Source organism: Tinamus guttatus, unplaced genomic scaffold, assembly GCF_059628265.1.
Source record: "Tinamus guttatus ecotype Peru unplaced genomic scaffold, ASM5962826v1 Tinamus_guttatus_pri_ptg000674l, whole genome shotgun sequence".
NCBI lineage: Eukaryota > Metazoa > Chordata > Aves > Tinamiformes > Tinamidae > Tinamus > Tinamus guttatus.
In genome coordinates, this window is record NW_028289208.1 from 3,631,684 (window position 1) to 3,651,053 (window position 19,370).

General features: G+C 47.8%; 1 protein-coding gene across 2 annotated transcripts; it reads left to right on the forward strand.

Annotated features, from left to right (window-relative positions):
• Positions 1 to 492: 492 nt before the first annotated feature.
• Positions 493 to 18,088, forward strand: KATNB1 (katanin regulatory subunit B1). Of its 2 annotated transcripts, XM_088536447.1 has the most exons (20): positions 493 to 754; positions 3,465 to 3,595; positions 5,743 to 5,860; positions 8,069 to 8,169; positions 8,644 to 8,685; positions 9,326 to 9,409; positions 9,977 to 10,092; positions 10,871 to 10,942; positions 11,181 to 11,331; positions 11,762 to 11,949; positions 12,071 to 12,204; positions 12,929 to 12,979; positions 13,139 to 13,215; positions 13,809 to 13,928; positions 14,902 to 15,051; positions 15,388 to 15,464; positions 15,866 to 15,940; positions 16,244 to 16,360; positions 16,925 to 17,084; positions 17,517 to 18,088. In XM_088536447.1, exons 1-19 carry the CDS (start codon positions 715 to 717, stop codon positions 17,055 to 17,057), a joined length of 1,977 nt encoding a protein of 658 aa, XP_088392573.1. In that variant the 5' UTR covers positions 493 to 714; the 3' UTR covers positions 17,058 to 17,084; positions 17,517 to 18,088. The 2 variants fall into 2 exon arrangements, with proteins under 2 accessions (XP_088392573.1, XP_010215660.2); XM_010217358.2 differs by lacking the exon at positions 17,517 to 18,088 and having other exon boundaries at positions 16,925 to 17,463.
• The last annotated feature ends 1,282 nt before the right edge of the window (positions 18,089 to 19,370 follow it).

Genomic DNA, 19,370 nt, shown 5'->3' on the forward strand with positions numbered 1-19,370 from the left:
CGCGGTTGCCGAGGCAACCGGCCCCTCCTGGGCTCCCCATTGGCCGGAGCGCTCGGCGGCGTCGCGGATTGGCCGCGCTCGGGGGCGGGCCCGGATGCGCGCGGCGGGCGCGATTGGGCGGCGCGCGCGCGGGGGCGGGGCGCGGGTGCAGGTTTGTTGTGCGGGGCCGGTTGTCAGGCAGCGGTGCGGGGGGATGGGCGGCGGGGCCCGCGCGGCGGAATCGGTGCCGGGGCCGCCAGGGCCGCAGGTAGAGGCGGGCAATGCGGGCGGCGCGTCCCGCGGCGGCGCTCGGGGCTCGGCGGCCGCCGCTCACACGGTCCCCGGGCGCCGTCGGCCGGTGTTAAGCGGCGGCGGGGCTCTCGCCTCCCGCCTCCCGAAGCTCCGGTGCCCCGCGGAGCTTCGCCCTCAGCCCGCCCTGCAGCCGGGCCCGGCTGGACGCCCGGGCCCCGCGGCGGCTCCGCGCTGCCCGCCTGGGCCGCCGCCCCCCTGACGCTGTGTCTCGTCTCGCCTAGGCCCGTGTCATGTTGATCCCCATGAGGATTAAGCGCCACGGGAAGATCCGCTCGGTGCCGGGAGAGCTGCGCTCCGTCTCCCCGCAGGACGAGGCTCCTCGGGCTGGATGCGACTGAGCGGCTCTGCAGGCAGCAGCTGAGGCTCCGGCGCGAGCTCCACGGCGGAGCTTTGCCGGGAGGGAGACGGCAGCCGCGCGGAGAAATGGCCGTGTCCGTGGCCACCAAGACGGCGTGGAAGCTGCGTGAGTGCCCGGGGCTCCTCTCCTTGGCGAAGCCGAGCACAGTTTTCTGAGCTGGCAAGGGGAAGAGAGAGCCTTTCTGTGCTACCGCTGAGCTAGGTTATTCCTTGGGGCTGAATGCCCTTCCCGAGTTTAAAAAATCCCTTTTGAAAAGGATTGGAGCAGCATAGCAGAGAAGCATTGCATTTTGTTTAGCTGCTTTCATTGGGTAAAAGTCTGTATGTTTTTTCCTATTACTTTTTGCAATGCTATCCCAAATTCTAGCGAGCAAAGCCCATGTCACTCTAATGTCCCATAAGAACAACCAAGGAAGTGATTGAAACCCGTAGAGAGCCCGGCCTGCTGCAGAGTGCCCGGGTATCGTGCTAGTTCCCAGGTATCATGAGCACTCCTTGCTGCTCCTGTGTTACAGAAGGTGAGCGGGTACTTGCTGCAGGTGGGATGAGGTAATCATTACACGATCAGGTCTTTACTCATCCTTATAAAGTGTTTCAAACACTTTATAAGAGACAGCAAGAATCTGGTGCTTTTAGTTTCATTTTTTTCCCTGGAACGTGCAGTTATTAATTTTCCATTTCTGTTCGCCTCTCTGAGCACTGCCTGGTAATGTAATAGTAGCTGCAAATGAGTTGTTAGAAGCAAAGGGAAATAATTAGTTGTTTGGAAATGTGTGTTTTAGGCCAGTGATTTTAAGCCTCACAGAAAGGTGGTGATATTGATTGGCAATATATTAGTAGGGCTGTATATTAACTAGTCACATAGAGTATAGATACAATAGCTCATCCTGTATAGTAGTCACCCTTGCAGTATAGCCAGTATTTCATGTGTTTTTGAGCAGAAAGCCAGTTTGAGATGTTACTTTCCCATTCCTGAAACTCGTAAGTTTCAAGAACTGTTGGAAGTTGATTGGTCTCAAATCTTTGTTCTATTTAAATGAGCAGAAACCCTTGATCTTGGCTTTTTTGGGCCCTCTCATTGTACCTTCCTCTTCAAAGCAAGAAGCGTTTGGCACGTTGGCAAACATTTTGGTGATGTTGATTAGGAGTTTGCTGTCGCTGAGCTCGTGGGTGATAGCTGGTGAGGATGCTTCATGAAGAAAGGTTTGTGGGATTAGGTAGATTAATGCTTCACCAGGGAATGAGGTGCTGTTGCCTGTCCAAGGCCAGTGTGGAGTTATAATCTGGTTTTTATAAACACAGGGATTATTACTTTAGCAATGACTCTTAAACCCCTAATGTATTATTAAGAACAAAATCAAGAGGAGCAAAAACTTGAGCTGCTGACACACTCACTTTAACATCAATGCTCAGCATAGGTTCTTTCAATTTTAAATAGTCAGTCGGTCCATTAATACTAATTGCATTGTTTATTACCTTCAGTTTCATCTATTCGTGCATACTTTGCTTTAGCAGTGCCTTAGATGCTGCTCTTTTGACACAGTGGAGGTTTATTTTCAGCTTTGCCCTTTGCGTTTAATTTACAGTCCTGCTGCCTTTGTAATTTGGCAGGTGTTGGTCCAGCTGAAGTGAAAGTTGCGCAGTTTTCCTTTCAAAAAAGCATCCTTGAGAACCTCAGAACAAAATACCTATAATTATTATTGTTACTATCCTAATGTCCCTTTAGATTAGTGTCTTGCACTTAATCATCAAATTGTTCTTCCCACCAAAGCAATCTGAACAAAAGCTGCATTGATTACTACCTATTTTTTTTCTCTTACAAACAAGTTTCATAAATATTATGCATGCAAATCTGGTGAACTTTCAAAGAGGAGAACTGTAAGAGGAAGAAATTGGTGAAGGCATCTGATGGAAAATTCCTGCCAAAAATTCAGGTGGATTTTAAAATCCCTTATGAAAGCAGGTACCTTTGCAAAGATGCTCTTGTTGGGCTTCTCCTTAACCCCAAGTTTGTTCCTTTATTGTAAGGCTTCCCTCGAGTTCTGTCATTTCCAAAGGCCCTCTCAATGTCAGGTCTTTACCTCAGCCTCCATCTTTTTAACAGTCTTTTAATACCAATCACATTTGTTCTTTTCTGCCCTTTAAAAATACACGATCACTGTCAACCATGAAATTCCACGTGCCTGTGTGGTGGGAATGTAGCAAAGCCCTGCCAAAGCTCGGAGCAGGGAGCTCCACCTATCCCCAGTGCTGAGTCTGACTTTTTTCCTCTGCAAGGCAGCAAACTTTACTGCTGTTCATTGCCATTTCCTCCTGGGTTGGGCAGTCTTCTGGTGCTCACCAGAACAGTATCAGAGGGCCTTTTTCTAGATGCTTGTGCTGCTTCATATCATTCCGACCCCGGAAACAGCTCGGCACACGGAAACCCACCCAGGTGGGGAAGGTAAAGCAGCTTCTCTAAGCAGGTTTCTACTTGTGAGCACATCTTCCCCAGCAGCGTCGGAGCTGCTGCCGGCGACGGGATGCTGTTGTGAGCAGCACATCCACTGCAGCCATGAAGACTGGTCAGCAAATGTCTTGAAGTGCAGCAGGGCTGAGGAGGACTGTTTCAAGCAAGATAATATTACTGACTTCTTATCTGAACTCTGCATTGCTCCAGCTTGTCCAGTGGGAACTGGGAAGTTTTCCTGGAGAAAGTTGTGGGGTTTATTTTTGTTTGTTAGTTTTTAAGTCCCCTGGGAAGGATGGGATAGAAAATGTTTATTTCAGTTTGTAACAAGTGTTTGTTTGCTTTGGTTTTTATTTAATTTTTGCAGAAGAGATCACAGCTCACAGCAGCAATGTGTCCTCGCTAGTCCTGGGGAAGAGTTCAGGCCGGCTACTGGCAACCGGAGGAGATGACTGTCGGGTCAACATATGGTCGGTTAACAAGCCCAACTGCATCATGGTAAGGACAGGACAGTTTGCAACTTTGGGGAGACAGGAATATTTATTCTGAGATGCAGAGAGTGGGAAACAAGGGGAAAAGACATATGGGTTGCAGCTTTTATGATGGTTGAAGAGAGTTTGTCAATGCAAAGCGTGATCTGATTCTAGCTGGAAAAGGGGACAAAATTCAAGTAACTGGTGAACAACTCTGCTCCAGACACAGTCCAGGAGGCTCCTTGCTTCAGGTAGGCCAGCGTGTGCTCCAATGGTGAATACTGAGCCTTCTTTTACCAAGTTACAGATAATTAAATGGAGAATTTTGCACAAGGTCAGCTGCTTTTATAGCACAAGCTACAGGGACTGGTTTTGTGCCCTGGAGTTTGCCTTTGGAGGAGGAAGCCTCTCGGGCAGGATATGTTCCCACTCGCCCCATACTCGCTTTCCGACAGCCCGGTGTTTGTCAGGATAGTTTGCTGACTTGTCTGTGGGCTGGGGAAGTGAAATATTGGATGCAGCATGTTAGAAAGAGTAGGGATACCACAGCAGGCACAGCTAAGAGGCATTCCAGGTATATTTAACAATTGTTTATTCTGCAGCATCCACCTTTTCTGGGATGTTGTGGAAAAGCATCCTTAGCAAGAGTCCCTTAGCGTTTGTTTTGTAAACAGTATAATTACCATTGCATTATGAGAGGTGTTTCTCTCGCCAGTGTGAGCCTTGCAAGGACATGGGAGGGAAATAGGGTCAAAAAAGCTAGAAGAGAGATTCTACCTTGTTTTATCTTTTTTGTTTTGTTTTTGCTTTATTTTTACTGAGATCAAGACAGAGGTTGAAATAGATGCAAAAGGAGCTGCTCGCCCTCCGTGATGCTGCATTTTTTTTTTTTTCACAGTTTAAACTGTGTTTTCCAGGCCATTTCTAGTGACTTGCCAGGTGTTGGAAGCCACAGTAGTTCCTTCTTTGTAAAGGAGGAAAGACCAAATCTCTCCCTCTCCCTTTTGTGGGAGTAGAAAGCCATAGCTCTCCCGTGCTTTCTGGGAGCCACAGGTGTCAGGAACTTATATTTCTGCAGGTTGAGGATTGACTGGAACTGCTGAGATCTTGTGTTGTTGTTATAATATCAAAAGAACTTGGAGGGTTTGAGTTGTGTTTTGATTTTCGTGGTTGTTCTCTAAAGCTCGTCTTTTGTATTTACGCTGCCAGGATTCCAGATATTTGTGTGGGCAAGAGGGAGAAGAACTTTTCAAGGAGCAACTTCTAGTTTCAGCTTGAACTTTTTTTCTCCCTAAGTGGTAGCAGTTATAACCTTAGAGTGTTGCAGTTGCTGATGAAATGCACCGGGACAAGTGGCTTTGAACTGGTGTTCCCAGCCTCTTTAAATGTGTGGGAGGCACAGAGCTGGCTTAACTGTTTAAAAGACCTGTTTGAGGATAAAGACTAGACTATAATATTGCTTAATTGACAACTAAAAGCTCCACAATAGCAGTGTGTTTGTTGATTAGCTTTCCAGAGCTAGTTCTAATATTCTTGTGTTTTAATTAAAATCAGGCCTTTTCAAAATACTTACTTGTAAGCTTTTAGATGCTCATGGATGAAAGAAAATGCAAACTCACTACTCTTATTGCCTCAAGTTAATACTTTAGTAATGGGACAATGTCGTCGCCGCGACGCCCAGCGCTGGCAGCAACACAGGGCTTCTTGCTTGGGTGAAGGTTTTGAAGTAGCCTTGGTTTTGCTCTTGCTTTGGGTTTTGTAACCGGTTCATGACACCTAAGTGACCCATTTAGAACAAACACGGTGTCATCGTGCTTGCGCAGCGTAATTTTTATAATGTAAGCATGTGTCAACCTTGTGTGGGCATGCACACCTGATGTTTAACTGCCCGTGTCTCTCTGTCGATGCATCCTTCAAAAATTAGTCAGAGTGTGCCAGAAAGCAGTGGGAACTTGGGTGATGTGTGCCAGGGCTCCGTGCAGTGATGGTCTCTAGGAGGCCCTGCCACCCTCATAGCTCTTGGGAGAGAATGACCAGCAGCAGAGCCTGGCGTTCCCAAATCATGGGGAAATGATGATCCCAAATCACTACTCACTAGTCAAGTGTAAATGATGCAACTGTGGCCATCAGCTTTGCATGAGACCTTGTCATTTTGTGCCTCTTTTCTTGCAGAGCTTGACAGGCCATACAACCCCCATCGAGAGCCTGCAGATCAACACAAATGAGGAGCTCATAGTCGCAGGGTCCCAGTCGGGCTCCATTCGAGTTTGGGATCTGGAAGCTGCCAAAAGTATGTTCTCATGTGATGGGGCTTCTCTTTGTGTGTTGGTTTTGGAATATCTTTATGCCGAGTATCCTTGCTGGCCTGGAAGGTTCCCAGCTAAGAAGCAACAGCCTGACCCTGCTTTCATTTTAATTTCTAGTGCTGTTGTAGGGTTTTTGTGCAGTTCCTACGTAGGCTGTAGAGCTGTTTGTGCCCTCTTGAGCAGAAATACGTATGTGTGTTCTGGAGAGTGGTCTAAGGAACTAGTTTCTAGGATTTTGACGTGAGCATGCTGAACTGTATATTCCAGATGATTTTGCACACATCTGTAAGGTAATTAGGCATACAGAAAATGTATTTGAATTCTCAGCTTAAAATTGGGCCTTAGTTGAAAGGACAGTGCAAATTTAAAATCACACAAGACCCTCAGACTAGTTGAAGTTGGAAGGGACCTTAGAGATGATCTAGTCCAACCCCCCTACACAAGCAGGGACACTCAGAGCATGGGGCACAGGGCGGCATCCAGGCGGCTTTGAAGATTTCCAGAGAAGGAGACTCCACAGCCTCTCTGGGCAGCCTCTTCCAGGGCTCTGTCACCCTGACAGGAAAAAGTTCTCCTCATATGGACATTAAACTTCCTGTGTTTTAATTTATATCCATTACCCTGTCACTGGCCACCACCAAGAAGTTTGACCCCATCCACTTTACATGGTTAACTTGTTATCAACCACAACTCTCAAATCCCTCTCCATGGACCTACTTTCCAGCAGCTCAGCCCCTAATTTGTGATAGTACAAATATATAATACCTAATTAATAAGTATATAATATCTGATATTATACATAAGAATATAATATTAATAATATACAATATAATCACTTTCAAAGTTTTAAGTTTCCAGATTCTGTACAAGCCCAGAAATCTCTCTGCCCGTTGATCTCTTATTTTTTAGGTTCCAGTTTAATTTTCTTTTTCTTCTCAAGTTTTTTTCCTTGTACTTGACCACAGAAAGGAACAAGAGCCTAATTTATAATAAATCATAAAAGCTATCAACTCGTTGAACCCTGATCCTTTAAATACTGTTGAATCCTATTTTGTTTATTGCATTTTTTTCTCAAATCCTAAAGAAATTTTGAAAAGGGATCACAAATTGCTCGAGTGCACTCCAGCACAAACACTGTAAAATGAATGAATGCTTCTTGTAGTTTGCTACTTGCTCATCGTAAGAGGGTGCGACAAAAACCAGACTTGCATTGGCTGAGCTAAGAAAACAAAAAGCAGATGGCATACATAAGAAAGCCTTTTTGTCATTCAAGCATTTAGAGGCAGTTGGATTATAAAATAACTTGGCTCAACCAGTGGAGAGTAACAGATCTGGATGACTTTAGTACTAGACCTATGAGCCAGTGTCTCTACAAATGACTGCTCCTGGCCTGGCTTGAGAGCTAATTCCTGCTGTGGGAATAAAGAGTGTCCCAGATGACTGATGATGGAGTGAAACTGCTTCTCATTATGAGAGCAATTTTTCTTCCTCGAAGTTGAGCTCTACATTCATCTCTGCTTTACAAGGTACCAGTTCTGCTGGTCCGTGCTGGATTCCAGCACTGCAGGGGGTGTTGCTCGGTGGATGAGTTGAAGCACCGTGATGGTTTCCTTTGCCTCCCCTTCCTGAGCGTCCCTTCCATGCACATTCTTTGGGACGCTTCTTGTGAGGGGCAGTGGGAGGAATCCAGTGCAAATACTGGAATATAAGCGGTGGAATCCCGGACAGGTACCCACGCTGGGGCAAAGAGACCTAGAAAGGGTCTGTCTGATACCTGAAAGATGAACGATGCAGATAGTCAAGTGTCCCTTTCACTTCTTTACCCGAAAGTGCTATCTACCTCCCCAAGATGTGCTCTCTCTGCCTGACAGCTGCCTCAAAGTATGACTTTTCAGTTTCATTTTCACCTTTGAGACCTTGAGAGATTACATACCTAAGGACAGGAGTTCCATTAGGATTGCTGAGCCCAGGCCCTCTATTGCTGTTTCTTTGCATTGCAAGGTGAACTTCGAAACATTTCCATGGATAATGTACACAGATGATTAACTAGGTCTAGCATATCTAATATATGTTGTATTGGCATGTGTTTAATGGTGAAGATAGGATGGCCAAACTGCATTCTGTGTGTGGAAGCCAACTGCTAAATATTTGATCCCTGTTCTTTCTCTCCGTCCCACTTCTCCTTTTCCCAGTTCTTCGGACATTGCTGGGTCACAAGGCGAATATCTGCAGCCTCGATTTCCATCCTTTTGGAAGCTTTGTGGCATCTGGTTCTTTGGACACAAACATTAAGGTAAAGCCCAGTTTCTCCTAGAGATTATCCTCTTCCCTTGCAGCGTCTTTGCTGGGAAGAGGGACAGAATGTGTTTTGTGCCAAGCTGTTGGCAGATGTATATCATCATTTGCGTGTGTGTGGGCAGGTGTATTTATGAACACTTGTGAAATCCGCTCATGTGTTTTTACAAGTGCAATGCAACAAATGTGATTCATCTGTTAGGGAACACGGCTCATTCCACAGGACTCCGAGCTTGGTGCCAGAGGAGCCCTGATGTGAGCGAGTGTCAATGTGCTGGTTCTGTGGCTTGCCTCTGCTTTTATCAGGCTGGCGTTTGACTCTAGGAACTGAGCTTCTGTAGTATGAAATACCTTACAAAAATGGTTCTCGCTGAGAAGGTTGGGTCAGGAGAAGGCTCAAGAGCAGACACGACTTTAACAGCCCTCATCTATCGTTCTGAGCTTATGGTTTGTTTGCTTTTCTTCCCTGTAGCTCTGGGATGTAAGAAGAAAAGGCTGCGTCTTCAGATACAAGGTAAACTCCTTCACTGATTTTGGGGAAAAGAGCGAAAAAAGGTCCCTACCTAGGGTTGTGTGTAAGCCTTTAAGTGCTTATTTGATTAACCTCCTACTTTCCTGATATAAAAATAACATCTGCATGACTGCTGAAGTGGTGTGATAAACCTCTATATGCCTCTGAACTGTATGGGGACAGGAGCAGTTATCCTACGAGTTGCTATAGGCTGATAGGCTTCACTGTGGGGTGCAGAGCATCCATGAGTGTTTCTTTAAGCCGTGGCTGGTAATAGAAGACTGGACTCCTCTGCACTGAGGTATTTCAATTCTTGTGGCTTTTTCTACACAAAGAACTTGCTGTCTATTAATTTCACTTTAGAAGCTGTCTATTAATTTCACTTTAGAAACCAACTCAACGGCACAGCAATCCTAGTCACATTTCTATTTACAGTTGTCATCCTAATGCAAAAAAAAGTCTAGGTGAGTTTATGCCTGTTTCATATAGATAGCTTTGGAGAGTAGGTTTTAAGGGTTCTGTTCTCTGAGCTATGAAGTCTGTGACGCAGATAGTTGATTTGATTGTATAAAATAGAAAGGTAGAAGCCAGAATGCCCTTTAAAGGAAAATAACCACAGTGCTGCTTATGTTTCTCATTTCAGGGTCACACACAAGCTGTTAGGTGTCTCCGGTTTAGCCCTGATGGGAAATGGTTAGCCTCTGCTGCTGATGATCACACTGTAAAGGTAACTTACCCATCAACGATTACCCCGACGCGCTCCTGATCTGCTCGTGGGACATGGGACAGCAGGGAGCATCTTTTCACCAGCTCTCCCATAGCTCCCTTTGGTTCATTAGGCAGCAGTGTGAGCCCTGTGGCTTTGCAGGGGAAGTCGGTTTAGGGGGATCCTGTCTGGTGACATCCAGACATGAGTTACATCTGATGAAGTGCCCTTATCCAGCTGATGTCGAGGCACTATGGGCGTGAAAGTTTCAGTGATAGGTAGAATTGTGATACCTGAACGTTGGCCTCTGCCTTGGTGAGGTTTACAGGATGAATTGTCCATAGCACGTTGCTTCACAATATTACTTTTGAGCTCTGCTCGGGTAACTCAGTAGGGATGTGCTGCACTGTACACTACTCGCAGGAAAAAATGGAAAGGATTTGGAGCTTCAGAGTTTGTTTTTGAATAAGTAGTTGAGTGTGTGCTTGGAGAGGTAGAAAGATTAGCTTGCCAGTAGAAGGAAACTCAAAGTAGGAGTCTCTAACGTTAAATCTTTTCAAGAGTCTCTCTATTCTTTCTTTCTTTCAGCTGTGGGATCTGGCTGCTGGGAAGATAATGTCTGAATTTACAGGACATACTGGCCCAGTAAATGTTGTTGAATTCCATCCCAATGAATACCTTTTGGCTTCTGGCAGCTCTGACAGGTACATGAGGGGAAGGAGAAAGCAGGCAGTTGTGTATGTCACAAATGGTTGAGGCTGAAAGAAACCTCTGGAGATCATCTAGTCCAACCTCCCTGTTCAAGCAGGATCACCTGGAGAACATTTCCCAGGTGGCTTTTGAGTATCTCCAAGGATGGAGACTCCACAGCCTCTGTGGGTAACATGTTCCCGGGCCCTGTCTCCCACCCAGTAAAGAACTTTTTTCTTGCGTTCAGACAGAGCTTTTTGTGCTTGCTGCCTCTTGTCTTATTGCTGGGCACCACTGGAAAGAGCCTGTCCCCATCCTGTCTACACTATCCATTCAGATGCTTATACACACAGATTACATCCTCCTCAGCCTGCTCTTCTCCAGGCTGAGCTGCCCCAGCTCTCCCAGCCTTTCCTCATAAGAGAGATGCTCCAGTCCCTCCGTCACTTGAGTAACCCTCCGCTGGGTTTGCTCCATGTCTCTCTTGTACTGGGGAGCTCAATATGTCAATCCCTTTCCTGATGCCATTCCTGTTGGGAATATAATGTGCGAGTTTGAGTTTTGAGGCAATCCTGTCAGTGTGAGTGGTTGCCACTTTGCAAACATTTCCCATCTATGATGTGCAGAGTAAGCATCCGTGGCTGGATCCACGGATCTGAGCTAGACCAGCTTTCACTGTAGGCTCATTATATTTGCATGGCAGTGAAAGTCATTCGAGCTATTAATGTTATTTTAATACTAAACCCTACAGCAGATTCCATGAGCAATCTTGTTTCTCCTGTTGTATTACAGGACTGTCCGATTCTGGGACTTGGAGAAGTTTCAAGTTGTGAGCTGTATTGAAGAGGAGGCCACACCAGTCAGGTATATTAAGTTCCTACCACAACTAGGCAGCCTAAAGTGAGGTTGAAGGGAGGATATTTTCCTGTGGAGAAGCTTGGGCTGCTGGAGATTTTGCACAAGATCATTAGATCTGGGCACTGGGTGTTTAAAAACCAAGGCTAGAGGTGTTGGTGAAGTCAGGGGAACAGCCCTGGGGTCCATGGGGACTTGAGCAAGTTTGGAAGGGTGTATCCAAATCTCTCTCCCTGCCTTCTCCCAGGTGTGTGCTCTTCAACCCAGATGGCTGCTGCTTGTATAGTGGCTTCCAGGATTCGCTGCGTGTGTACGGCTGGGAGCCAGAACGCTGTTTTGATGTGGTCTTGGTGAACTGGGGAAAAGTAGCTGACTTATCTATCTGCAACAACCAGCTGGTGAGCCACTGTTCCCGAGGAGCGGGGGGAGGCGGCTGCAGAACGCAAGATAAAATCCTGCTGTGTGCTTGCAGGCCTTGGAACTTGAAGCCTTGTGACAAACTAAGTGACCCAGGCTAGCAGTGTGGCCAACGGTGGGGCAAAACCTGTGTGCTTTTGCATTCAGCTGCTTTGTGCTCCATTTCATTTCTCTCCAATCTCTGGATGGAGGATGTGGGGCTTGGTTGGGCCAGTGATTAGAAACCATGCCCAGCAAAAGCTTCATCAAAATTCATAGACTTTCCTAAAACAGGGACAGTTCCAAACTGAAAAAGTCAAGGCCATGAGTTGAGAAATCCTGAAACGCTGCTGCTCAGGGTCACTGTCTTATGTCTAAGGCTTTCCTGCACCTCGCTTCTTGGTGAATTACCTGGATCTTTTCCCTCTACAGATAGGAGTTTCCTTTGCACAAAGCACAGTCTCCTCTTTTGTTGTGGATCTCAACAGAGTCACAAAATCAGGTTCCATTCTTCACGGGTTGATCAGGGACGACAAGCCTCTTGTTCAGCCTGCCCCTGCAGGGTCCTCCCTTCGCCGCATCTATGACAGACCATCAACTAGCTGCAGCAAGCCACAGAGGTAAGGGAGTCTGCTCGTTGGCCCTGATTCCAGGGTTTTTAGGGAATCTACAAGGAGCTTAGTGCTTTTACTCTAAGAGGGTCCATGTGACTGATCCTGCTAACGTCCCTTTTCTTTGCAGCAGGGTGAAGCACAACTCAGAGAGCGAGAGACGCAGTCCCAGCAGTGAAGATGACCGGGATGAGAAGGAATCGAAGGCTGAAATCCAGAACCCAGAGGACTACAAAGAGATCTTCCAGCCCAAGAACTCCATCTGTTAGTACTGCAGTTTACTGTGGTTTTGAATGGTGATTAGACGAGAGCTGTAGGCACTAAACTGGTGTGGAAGTGAACTTTGGCTCACTGTTCTAGTTTTTTTTATATATATATAAAAAAAACCCCTTTATTTACTAGTTTGTGCTCTGAATCGTAGTTCATGTTGCTGAGCTGCTGGAAGGCTGCGCCTTAACTCGGGTGTCTAGTTGAAGCCTGGCCTGTGTGTGCATGTAGTTTCCTGTCCTGATCAGGAAGGACCCTTGTGTTACGGGGTCTCTTTATTTGCTTAGGATTCTGGTATATACAAAATCAGGGATTTCCAGAAGCTCCCCCTCCCCATAAAGAAGAAAAGACGAAGTGTTTTGCTAAAGCAGCTGTTATTGTTTGGGAGGCACAACATGATACCCTTATTGCTTTGCATGTGTTAGAATTTCCTTCAATGTGAGCTAATTTGACGTAAACTAAATTTAATCTTTTCTTGCACTTTGTTGCCTTCAACAATGAAACGTATGGGGTAATTTTATCCCTCCCAGTCACCATGGCTAAAACCTTCGGCTAAACTCAACAATAACACGCAGTTCCAAAGGAGATAACTCTCCTTGCTGTATCACCAACTGTCTGATCTGTGGAGCTGGAGTTGCTGGAGGTCTTCCAGCTCCAAGGCTGACCTATAGCTAATCTATAGCCTTCATCAGTTTTGTTTTTTTTCCTTCTTTTTCTATAGCTCGAACTCCTCCACGAAACAATGAGCCTTTCCCAGCCCCTCCTGAGGACGGTGAGTAGAAAAATGACCCCTTGGTGTTAAGAGCCTTTAGAAAAATTGTGTCTCCACAGAAATGACAGCTTGCAGTCTAGCTGTGCAGACCCTTTGCTATGAGCATCTCCTGAAAGGAGCAATCACTTTCTGCTTGTCCACTTCCTTCCCTTTTGGCAGAGCCTGCAGCTGTAAAGGAAGCAGCAAAGCCCAGCCAAACTGTGGATGTCCAGACCCCATTGCCAAAGCAGGAACACGTATGTATGGAATAGCCTCTTGGGAACTGTTCATACCCCTGCTGTGAAACATAGCCGAGTGCCTGAGACTTTACTGTTCTTATCAAGACCTTATTGAAGACCAATAAAAGTGCAGCTCTGATCAGTGGCAGGACATGTGCTGCACCAGAGCAAAAGCTCTACTGCTTTTGACCTTCTTGCATCATTTGAGTCCACTTGCTCCTTCCACCTCAAAAGTGGGGTGCTCTGAGGAGACCTAAAGGGCAAATATCTAAGGATGTTCAAACTGAGACTACTTTATAGCCAAAATACCAGTCAGTACATGACAGGATAAGTTATATGTTGCATATATGTCTAACTCCATGCCCTAATTTCAGATGCCAGCAACGATGACAGCACTCAGCACTATTGCTGGCGCATCTCCATGTTCTTCTGAAACCTTAATTAAGTCTGGCTCTATACCTAACCTCCATTGCCTCTTAAACCATGCTGGCAAATTGGAGACTCCTCTTGCATTAGTTGGCTGCCTCGAGATGGAAGTGGCTCATGAAAGAGGGCCTCTGCCTGGGGCCAGGTGGTTGTTGTTACAGCTTTTATTGCACTCTTTTCTGCAGTCTGACCCAATTCAGAGGCCGCCAATTGCCTCCTCAACCCCTGTCACAAGACCGGAGCCATCGGTGATTCCTGCAGCAAGGAATGAGCCCATTGGCCTGAAGGCCTCTGACTTTCTACCAGTAAGTTCCTCTGCACAAAGATGTCCAGGTGGATTCTGTGTTAGGGAGCATCACAAATGGGCTCCTCAGAGGTGTCAGAAAGTCTTTTCAGGTATTTTCTGCAGCCTGTGGTCCTGTTGCTGAATGAAGCAGCCAAGAACGTGCTGTATTCTGCTGTCCCTCTGCTTGCTGGATTCTGCCCTGCCAGCCTCCTCTCCTGCCTCCCAGCTGCCTTGACTTGCAGTTCCTGTTGAATGAGTAGCTCAGGATCGCTGGAGCGGGCCCTCGCTGTGCTTGGCAGTAGGGTGATGCAAACACAACAGTGTTGGTCCATGCTGACTGGGAACATGTGATTAAAGTGGAGAACAAGGACACTGACCCATTCCACATGCTAGACAGTGATTCACTTCCCAAATTGATGTCTGCCATTACACGTGTGCAATTATTCCACAAGAATCTTTGCCTCTTGCGTCTCAGGTGCTTCTTTGCCCCTTTAAGGAGGATATGCCTTGATCCAGTAAGGGAGAAGGACCAGAACACCCTCATGATCCCAGACTTTACATGTGAACTGAAGAAGCAGAACTTCCAGTGTGACCTTGACAGGAATCAAACTTAGCGTCTAATAAATTGCAGAAGACTTAAGCTTTTGTAATAGCACTTGTTGATTTCAGACATTTTAATATATTTTAATTAATAGGGCTTGCATGAAATGAAACTTATTTTTTCTGTGCTTTTTTCTTTTCTTACTTTTGAAGGTTTTTCCAAGGCTTCAAACTTCCGTTTGTGATTAACCTAGTAGAAAAGGTGGAAGTGAGTAGTTGAAGTTGGAACAAATTGACCATTTCCAATTCAAAATGTTTTTAAAACAATCCACGTGGAAGTCGGTGTTTCCTGGCCAAAATCTGCCCTTGCTTAGGCCATGTGAAAGCTCCCACCTTTTCTGCACTATCCCGCCGCTCTGTTATTGCTTCTCCATTGGTGTCTGTATTTGCAGGCTGTGAAAAACCAAAGCCAGGCCGAGCTGGTGGATGAGGAGGCCATGTCCCAGATCAGGAAGGGCCACGAGACCATGTGCGTGGTGCTCACCAGCCGCCACAAGAACCTGGACACTGTGCGGGCTGTGTGGAGCACTGGTGACATTAAGGCAAGGATATGGAAGTGCTTGAGGTTCAGTAGGGGAGCAGCTGAGCAGCTTTTTTGGTCAGGCTGGAACCAATTCTGCCTTTGCTTAAGCAAAATGCGGTTTTCACCACTTCTCCCCGCAGTGGTGCACCACAGAGTGCTGCTGTGTCCAAATGGTAGTTGAATGGCCCCATAGAAACGGGGAGAGAAGCTTTTCATGCAAGAATTGTCTTCTCTTCCCTAATGAAATCTCCCCGCTTCCTCTACCTTGTGTTTGTAAACCAGCACTTGGTAATTGCAGTTAGTCTACCAGTTCCAACTTTGTAATAAATCTCTTCTACTTCCCCTTCTCTCTCAGACCTCTGTAGACTCTGCTGTGGCCATCAATGACCTCTCTGTTGTTGTCGACCTCTTGAATATCGTCAACCAGAAAGCGTAAGTCTTGCAGAGCTGGTGGTTGGGGTGTCAGGAGTACTGCTTTGTCCTGGGCTGTTGGCCAGTGTGCTGAGACAACGTGAAATGTGTTTGCTTTTAGTCAGACCTTGAGGCCTGCAGTGCCAGGAAGGGCTGGGATCACACAGGGCCTCTTCTGGAGGCAAATGATGTCTCATGAGGAAAATCAAAATCTTAGATGTGCATGAAATGATTCTTCAAGGAGGCAATAATAATAGAAATAGACAGAACCTGCCACTTGCTATCACAAGGGGGAGTCGGTGAACTTGTTCTCTAAACTGGAGTGCAGCTGCCAGGGATTTTTTTGCGAGAGAGAGTAGTTTGTGTTGAATGCACTTTGTAAGGCCTGTGTCCAGTCTCAGAATGTGTCCTTTTCTTTCCAGGTCTCTCTGGAAGCTGGATCTGTGCACTATAGTCCTGCCACAGATAGAAAAACTACTCCAAAGTAAATATGAAAGGTGAGGCCACTAGAACATGAATTGAGTTAGGGGGACAAGGACTTCTCTGCTCTTTAGCAGAAAAATCCCACTTAGCAAGAGCCTTTCCAAAGGGCTCAGCTTTGTCAGTCTTGACTTGAATGAAGGCCACCTTGGTCCTTGCAGTTGGTTTCCTCTCCTGGTGACATGTGGTGGAGGGGGATTGTTTAAGGAAATTATTTCCAGTACCTGGATATGTATGAGGGCTGCACGGTGTTCACAGCCACATGCTGGGAGCAAAGCAGTTAAATTTGAGTGGGACCTGATTCTGTGCTTGTGTTTCAGTTACGTACAGACTGGCTGCACGTCCTTAAAGCTCATTCTGCAGCGATTCCTGCCCCTGATCACAGACATCCTTGCTGCACCGCCCTCTGTCGGGGTGGACATCACCAGAGAGGAAAGGTGAGGCCCTTCTTCACCTCCACTCCCTCCCAACCAAGGAGCTTTGCTCCTTCGCATGGAGGCTTTGGTGCCGGGCTGGCCATGCCTTCCCTTTTGTTTCCAAACACTGCATGTCTCCGAGGGAAGGAGCAAGGGCTGCTTTTCCCTCTGCCTCCACGTTCTGGGTTCTACCTAGCCAAAGTGGGTGAGTGTAAGTAATAAAACCAGCCTGGGGCTGGGGCAAGGCACTTGGGATGTCAGCCAGCCCTGGATTCCCAGCTCTCTCTCTCACAGCAGGGTAGCTCTGCTTTGAAAATGGTCTCTCTGGAAAAAGCACCTCCTTCCTCCCCAGGCTTTCCTGCCAAAGGGAAAACTAGGAGAGCCCGTCACCGTTCTCCCAACATCATCAGGATGTGGGTTGAGGGCATGTTGTTTCTGTACAGCCACACTCAAATTCTGATTTATTCCAGGCCCTTGGCTGGGCCTGGATTTCCTCTCCTGGCTGAGTTGAATCTCAGGCCATCCAGGAGCAACATCTCTGTGGAGCAGCTGAGGATTCCTGCTGTCTGCTCTCTGTCTTTGCAGGCTCCATAAATGCAAGCTGTGCTACAAGCAGCTCAAAAACATCAGCAACATTGTGAAGAACAAGTCCGGGCTCAGCGGCCGCCACGGTAGTGCCTTCCGGGAGCTACATCTCCTCATGGCTGTCTTGGAGTGACAAATCTTCTCACATGCAAACACACAGGTGGCCAAATCCCGCCCCCGTGCTCTTGGTCCAGCTGGATTTCACCTGTCTTGCTGTGTATCCATCTTTTTCTCTGGCACGGTAGGGAACTGGAACCTGGCTGACCATCTGGTCTCCTGCCCAACCCCAGTGCCTTATGGGCTGGATTAAAAACCTGAGTGGAGATGTCTGCTGTGTGAGGGGTCCTGCCTGGCTGAGGGTGTTAAAAAGTCCTTGTAGGGAAGCTGCTTCATTTCAGCTCTTCATCTCATCATCAATGGTTGCCCTGTCTCTGTGCTGGCCTTTCCCTGACGGGAGGGCTCCGAGCCTGCTCTCGCCCTTCCTTCACCCACATGTGCTGTTGTTTCTGGTTACTTGGCTCGGTGACCAGGGCTAGCTGGGCTAGTTCTTTTTTTTTTTTTTTTTTTTTTTTTTTTTTTGCGAGGACTGCAGTTTGTGCCCCACAAAAGCCTGCTCTGGGATGGAGTGCCCTCTTCCTACAGCATGGACTTGACCTCAGCCACTGGCATCTGGGCCTGGCCCCTTTGGATTGCTTCAAAACCGTGAGCCAGGAGCCCGTGCCACCTTGCCTAGTGCAGTCTCAAGGACCTGTTTGGAGAGCAGGTTGTCCCACAGCTTCTCTGCTGGAAACCTTGGACCACATAAGTTATCTTCAGTCTGTCGTGGGGAACTGAGGTCTACCTGGATCTGTTAAAATAGGTGACTTAGGCAGGACTTGCCATGTGTGTTTGCCTTTGAGGGAAAGGGTTTGGGAGGGTGGAGGGCAGAGGGATGTGGACTAATGTCTTTCTCCATCCACTGGACTCTCAGAGATTTCTTTTTCAATAAATGGCTGTCAGAACCTTTCTGTCCCTCTTTCTTCTTTCCTGTGGGGAAGAGGGTTCCTGTCGGTACTTCCTCTGCTCCTCCCAGCCTGTCTCCCATATACACTGGAGCCTGTTCTTTGGGAAACTGTAACTTATAATGAATTTTATTAAAAAGATTTGTAACTTTTTTTTTTTAAATGGTGTTAAACGCTTGAATCTCTTTAACTGCCCTTCACCCCGGCAGGGCTCCTGGCTGGGAGCTTATAGGGAAAATAGGGCTCTGTTTTCTGGGTGACTGGAAGGGGAACCTGCCCCGTTCTCACCCTGCCTGCTCAGAGGCTGCGATGACTAAGTGGATACACATGTCCCATCCCAGTCCTCGAGAGACCAAACTACTCGGTGGCTCACTGAAATCCTGGGGGAGGTTTCACTCTCTTCATTAGCTGCTGGCTTTAATAGCAGTGTCATCGTTTGTTGCTTATCCTCCCTGGTCGGACACGCATCTCTCCTCCCCATCTCCCGTTTCTAGCAGATCGCAGCATCTTGGCACGCAGTTCAGGCTCAGCCTCGGGGATTGCACAGGGCTCCATCGCTATGGTTCCCTGTGGAGTTATTAAAGCAGCTGCTGCTGTTTTGGAATAGAGGAGAGCCTGTCTCAGGTATGACTAGTGGAGCCACCAGGAAAGCTGAAACCGAGCCCATCCTTCATCCACATGCAGTCAGGTTTGGGGGAACAGAGAGGCAGAGTATTTTATCCACAGCGTGAGTATTTTATCCATCTCTCCCAGCTGTGTGGCTTCCCCACATGCCCTGTTCTCCTGCCTCTGTTGGGGATTGTGCAAGTTGTGCCCAGGGAGGGCATCCGCGGCCTTGCTTGGGCCGACCACGCCGGGGCGGCCTCCAGGAGCAGGGCCTTGGCCGCTGCCGTGCGCCTGGCTTTGCCTTCGCTCCCCGTAAGGTGCTGACTGGCCATGTGTCAATGTCCCTGCCTGTATCCTGCCATCGTGTTCGTGCCTGCAAGCCGGGCCCTGTGCGGGGAAGGACTTTGGATGGTGCTGCTGCCCGGTACGGGCGCTGCTTCCAGGCCCGGCTCCGCGGTGCGATGGGGCTCGGCAGGGCGATGGGGGGCACAGTGGCTGCCCGTGCAGCACGGGACCCTGGTGCCAGGCGCTCCCAAGAAAGGCTGGGCTGGAGGTGCCGCTTGCTCGGGGGAATGGAGGAAGGCACGGAGAGCGTGCCGGCTGCCTCCGCGCCTTGCCTCCGGCTGCTTAGTGCCAGGGGCTTTCTGGAGATGTCCCCAGGGTTGGAGCCTGACGGAGGTGTCAAAAGGCTCTGCAAGCTGCCTGCCTCCCACAGAACCTGGAAAACACCAGAGGGAGCAAGAAGCTGCAGGAGCAAACCCTGATGTGCTGGGGCGGTGGCAGAAGGCAGGCCAGGATGGGCACTAAATGGAAGTCGGGCAGTCTCGCCTGGGAACTTT

What these genes read in the sequence shown, in the direction of transcription:
- KATNB1 (XM_088536447.1), top strand. Translation starts at nt 715, where the DNA reads ATGGCCGTGTCCGTGGCCACCAAGACGGCGTGGAAGCTGC. An exon ending in AGCTGCAGCAAGCCACAGAG is followed by an intron (nt 11,950 to 12,070) that starts GTAAGGGAGTCT and finishes TTTTCTTTGCAG; the next exon opens with CAGGGTGAAGCACAACTCAG. An exon ending in GACATCACCAGAGAGGAAAG is followed by an intron (nt 16,361 to 16,924) that starts GTGAGGCCCTTC and finishes CTGTCTTTGCAG; the next exon opens with GCTCCATAAATGCAAGCTGT.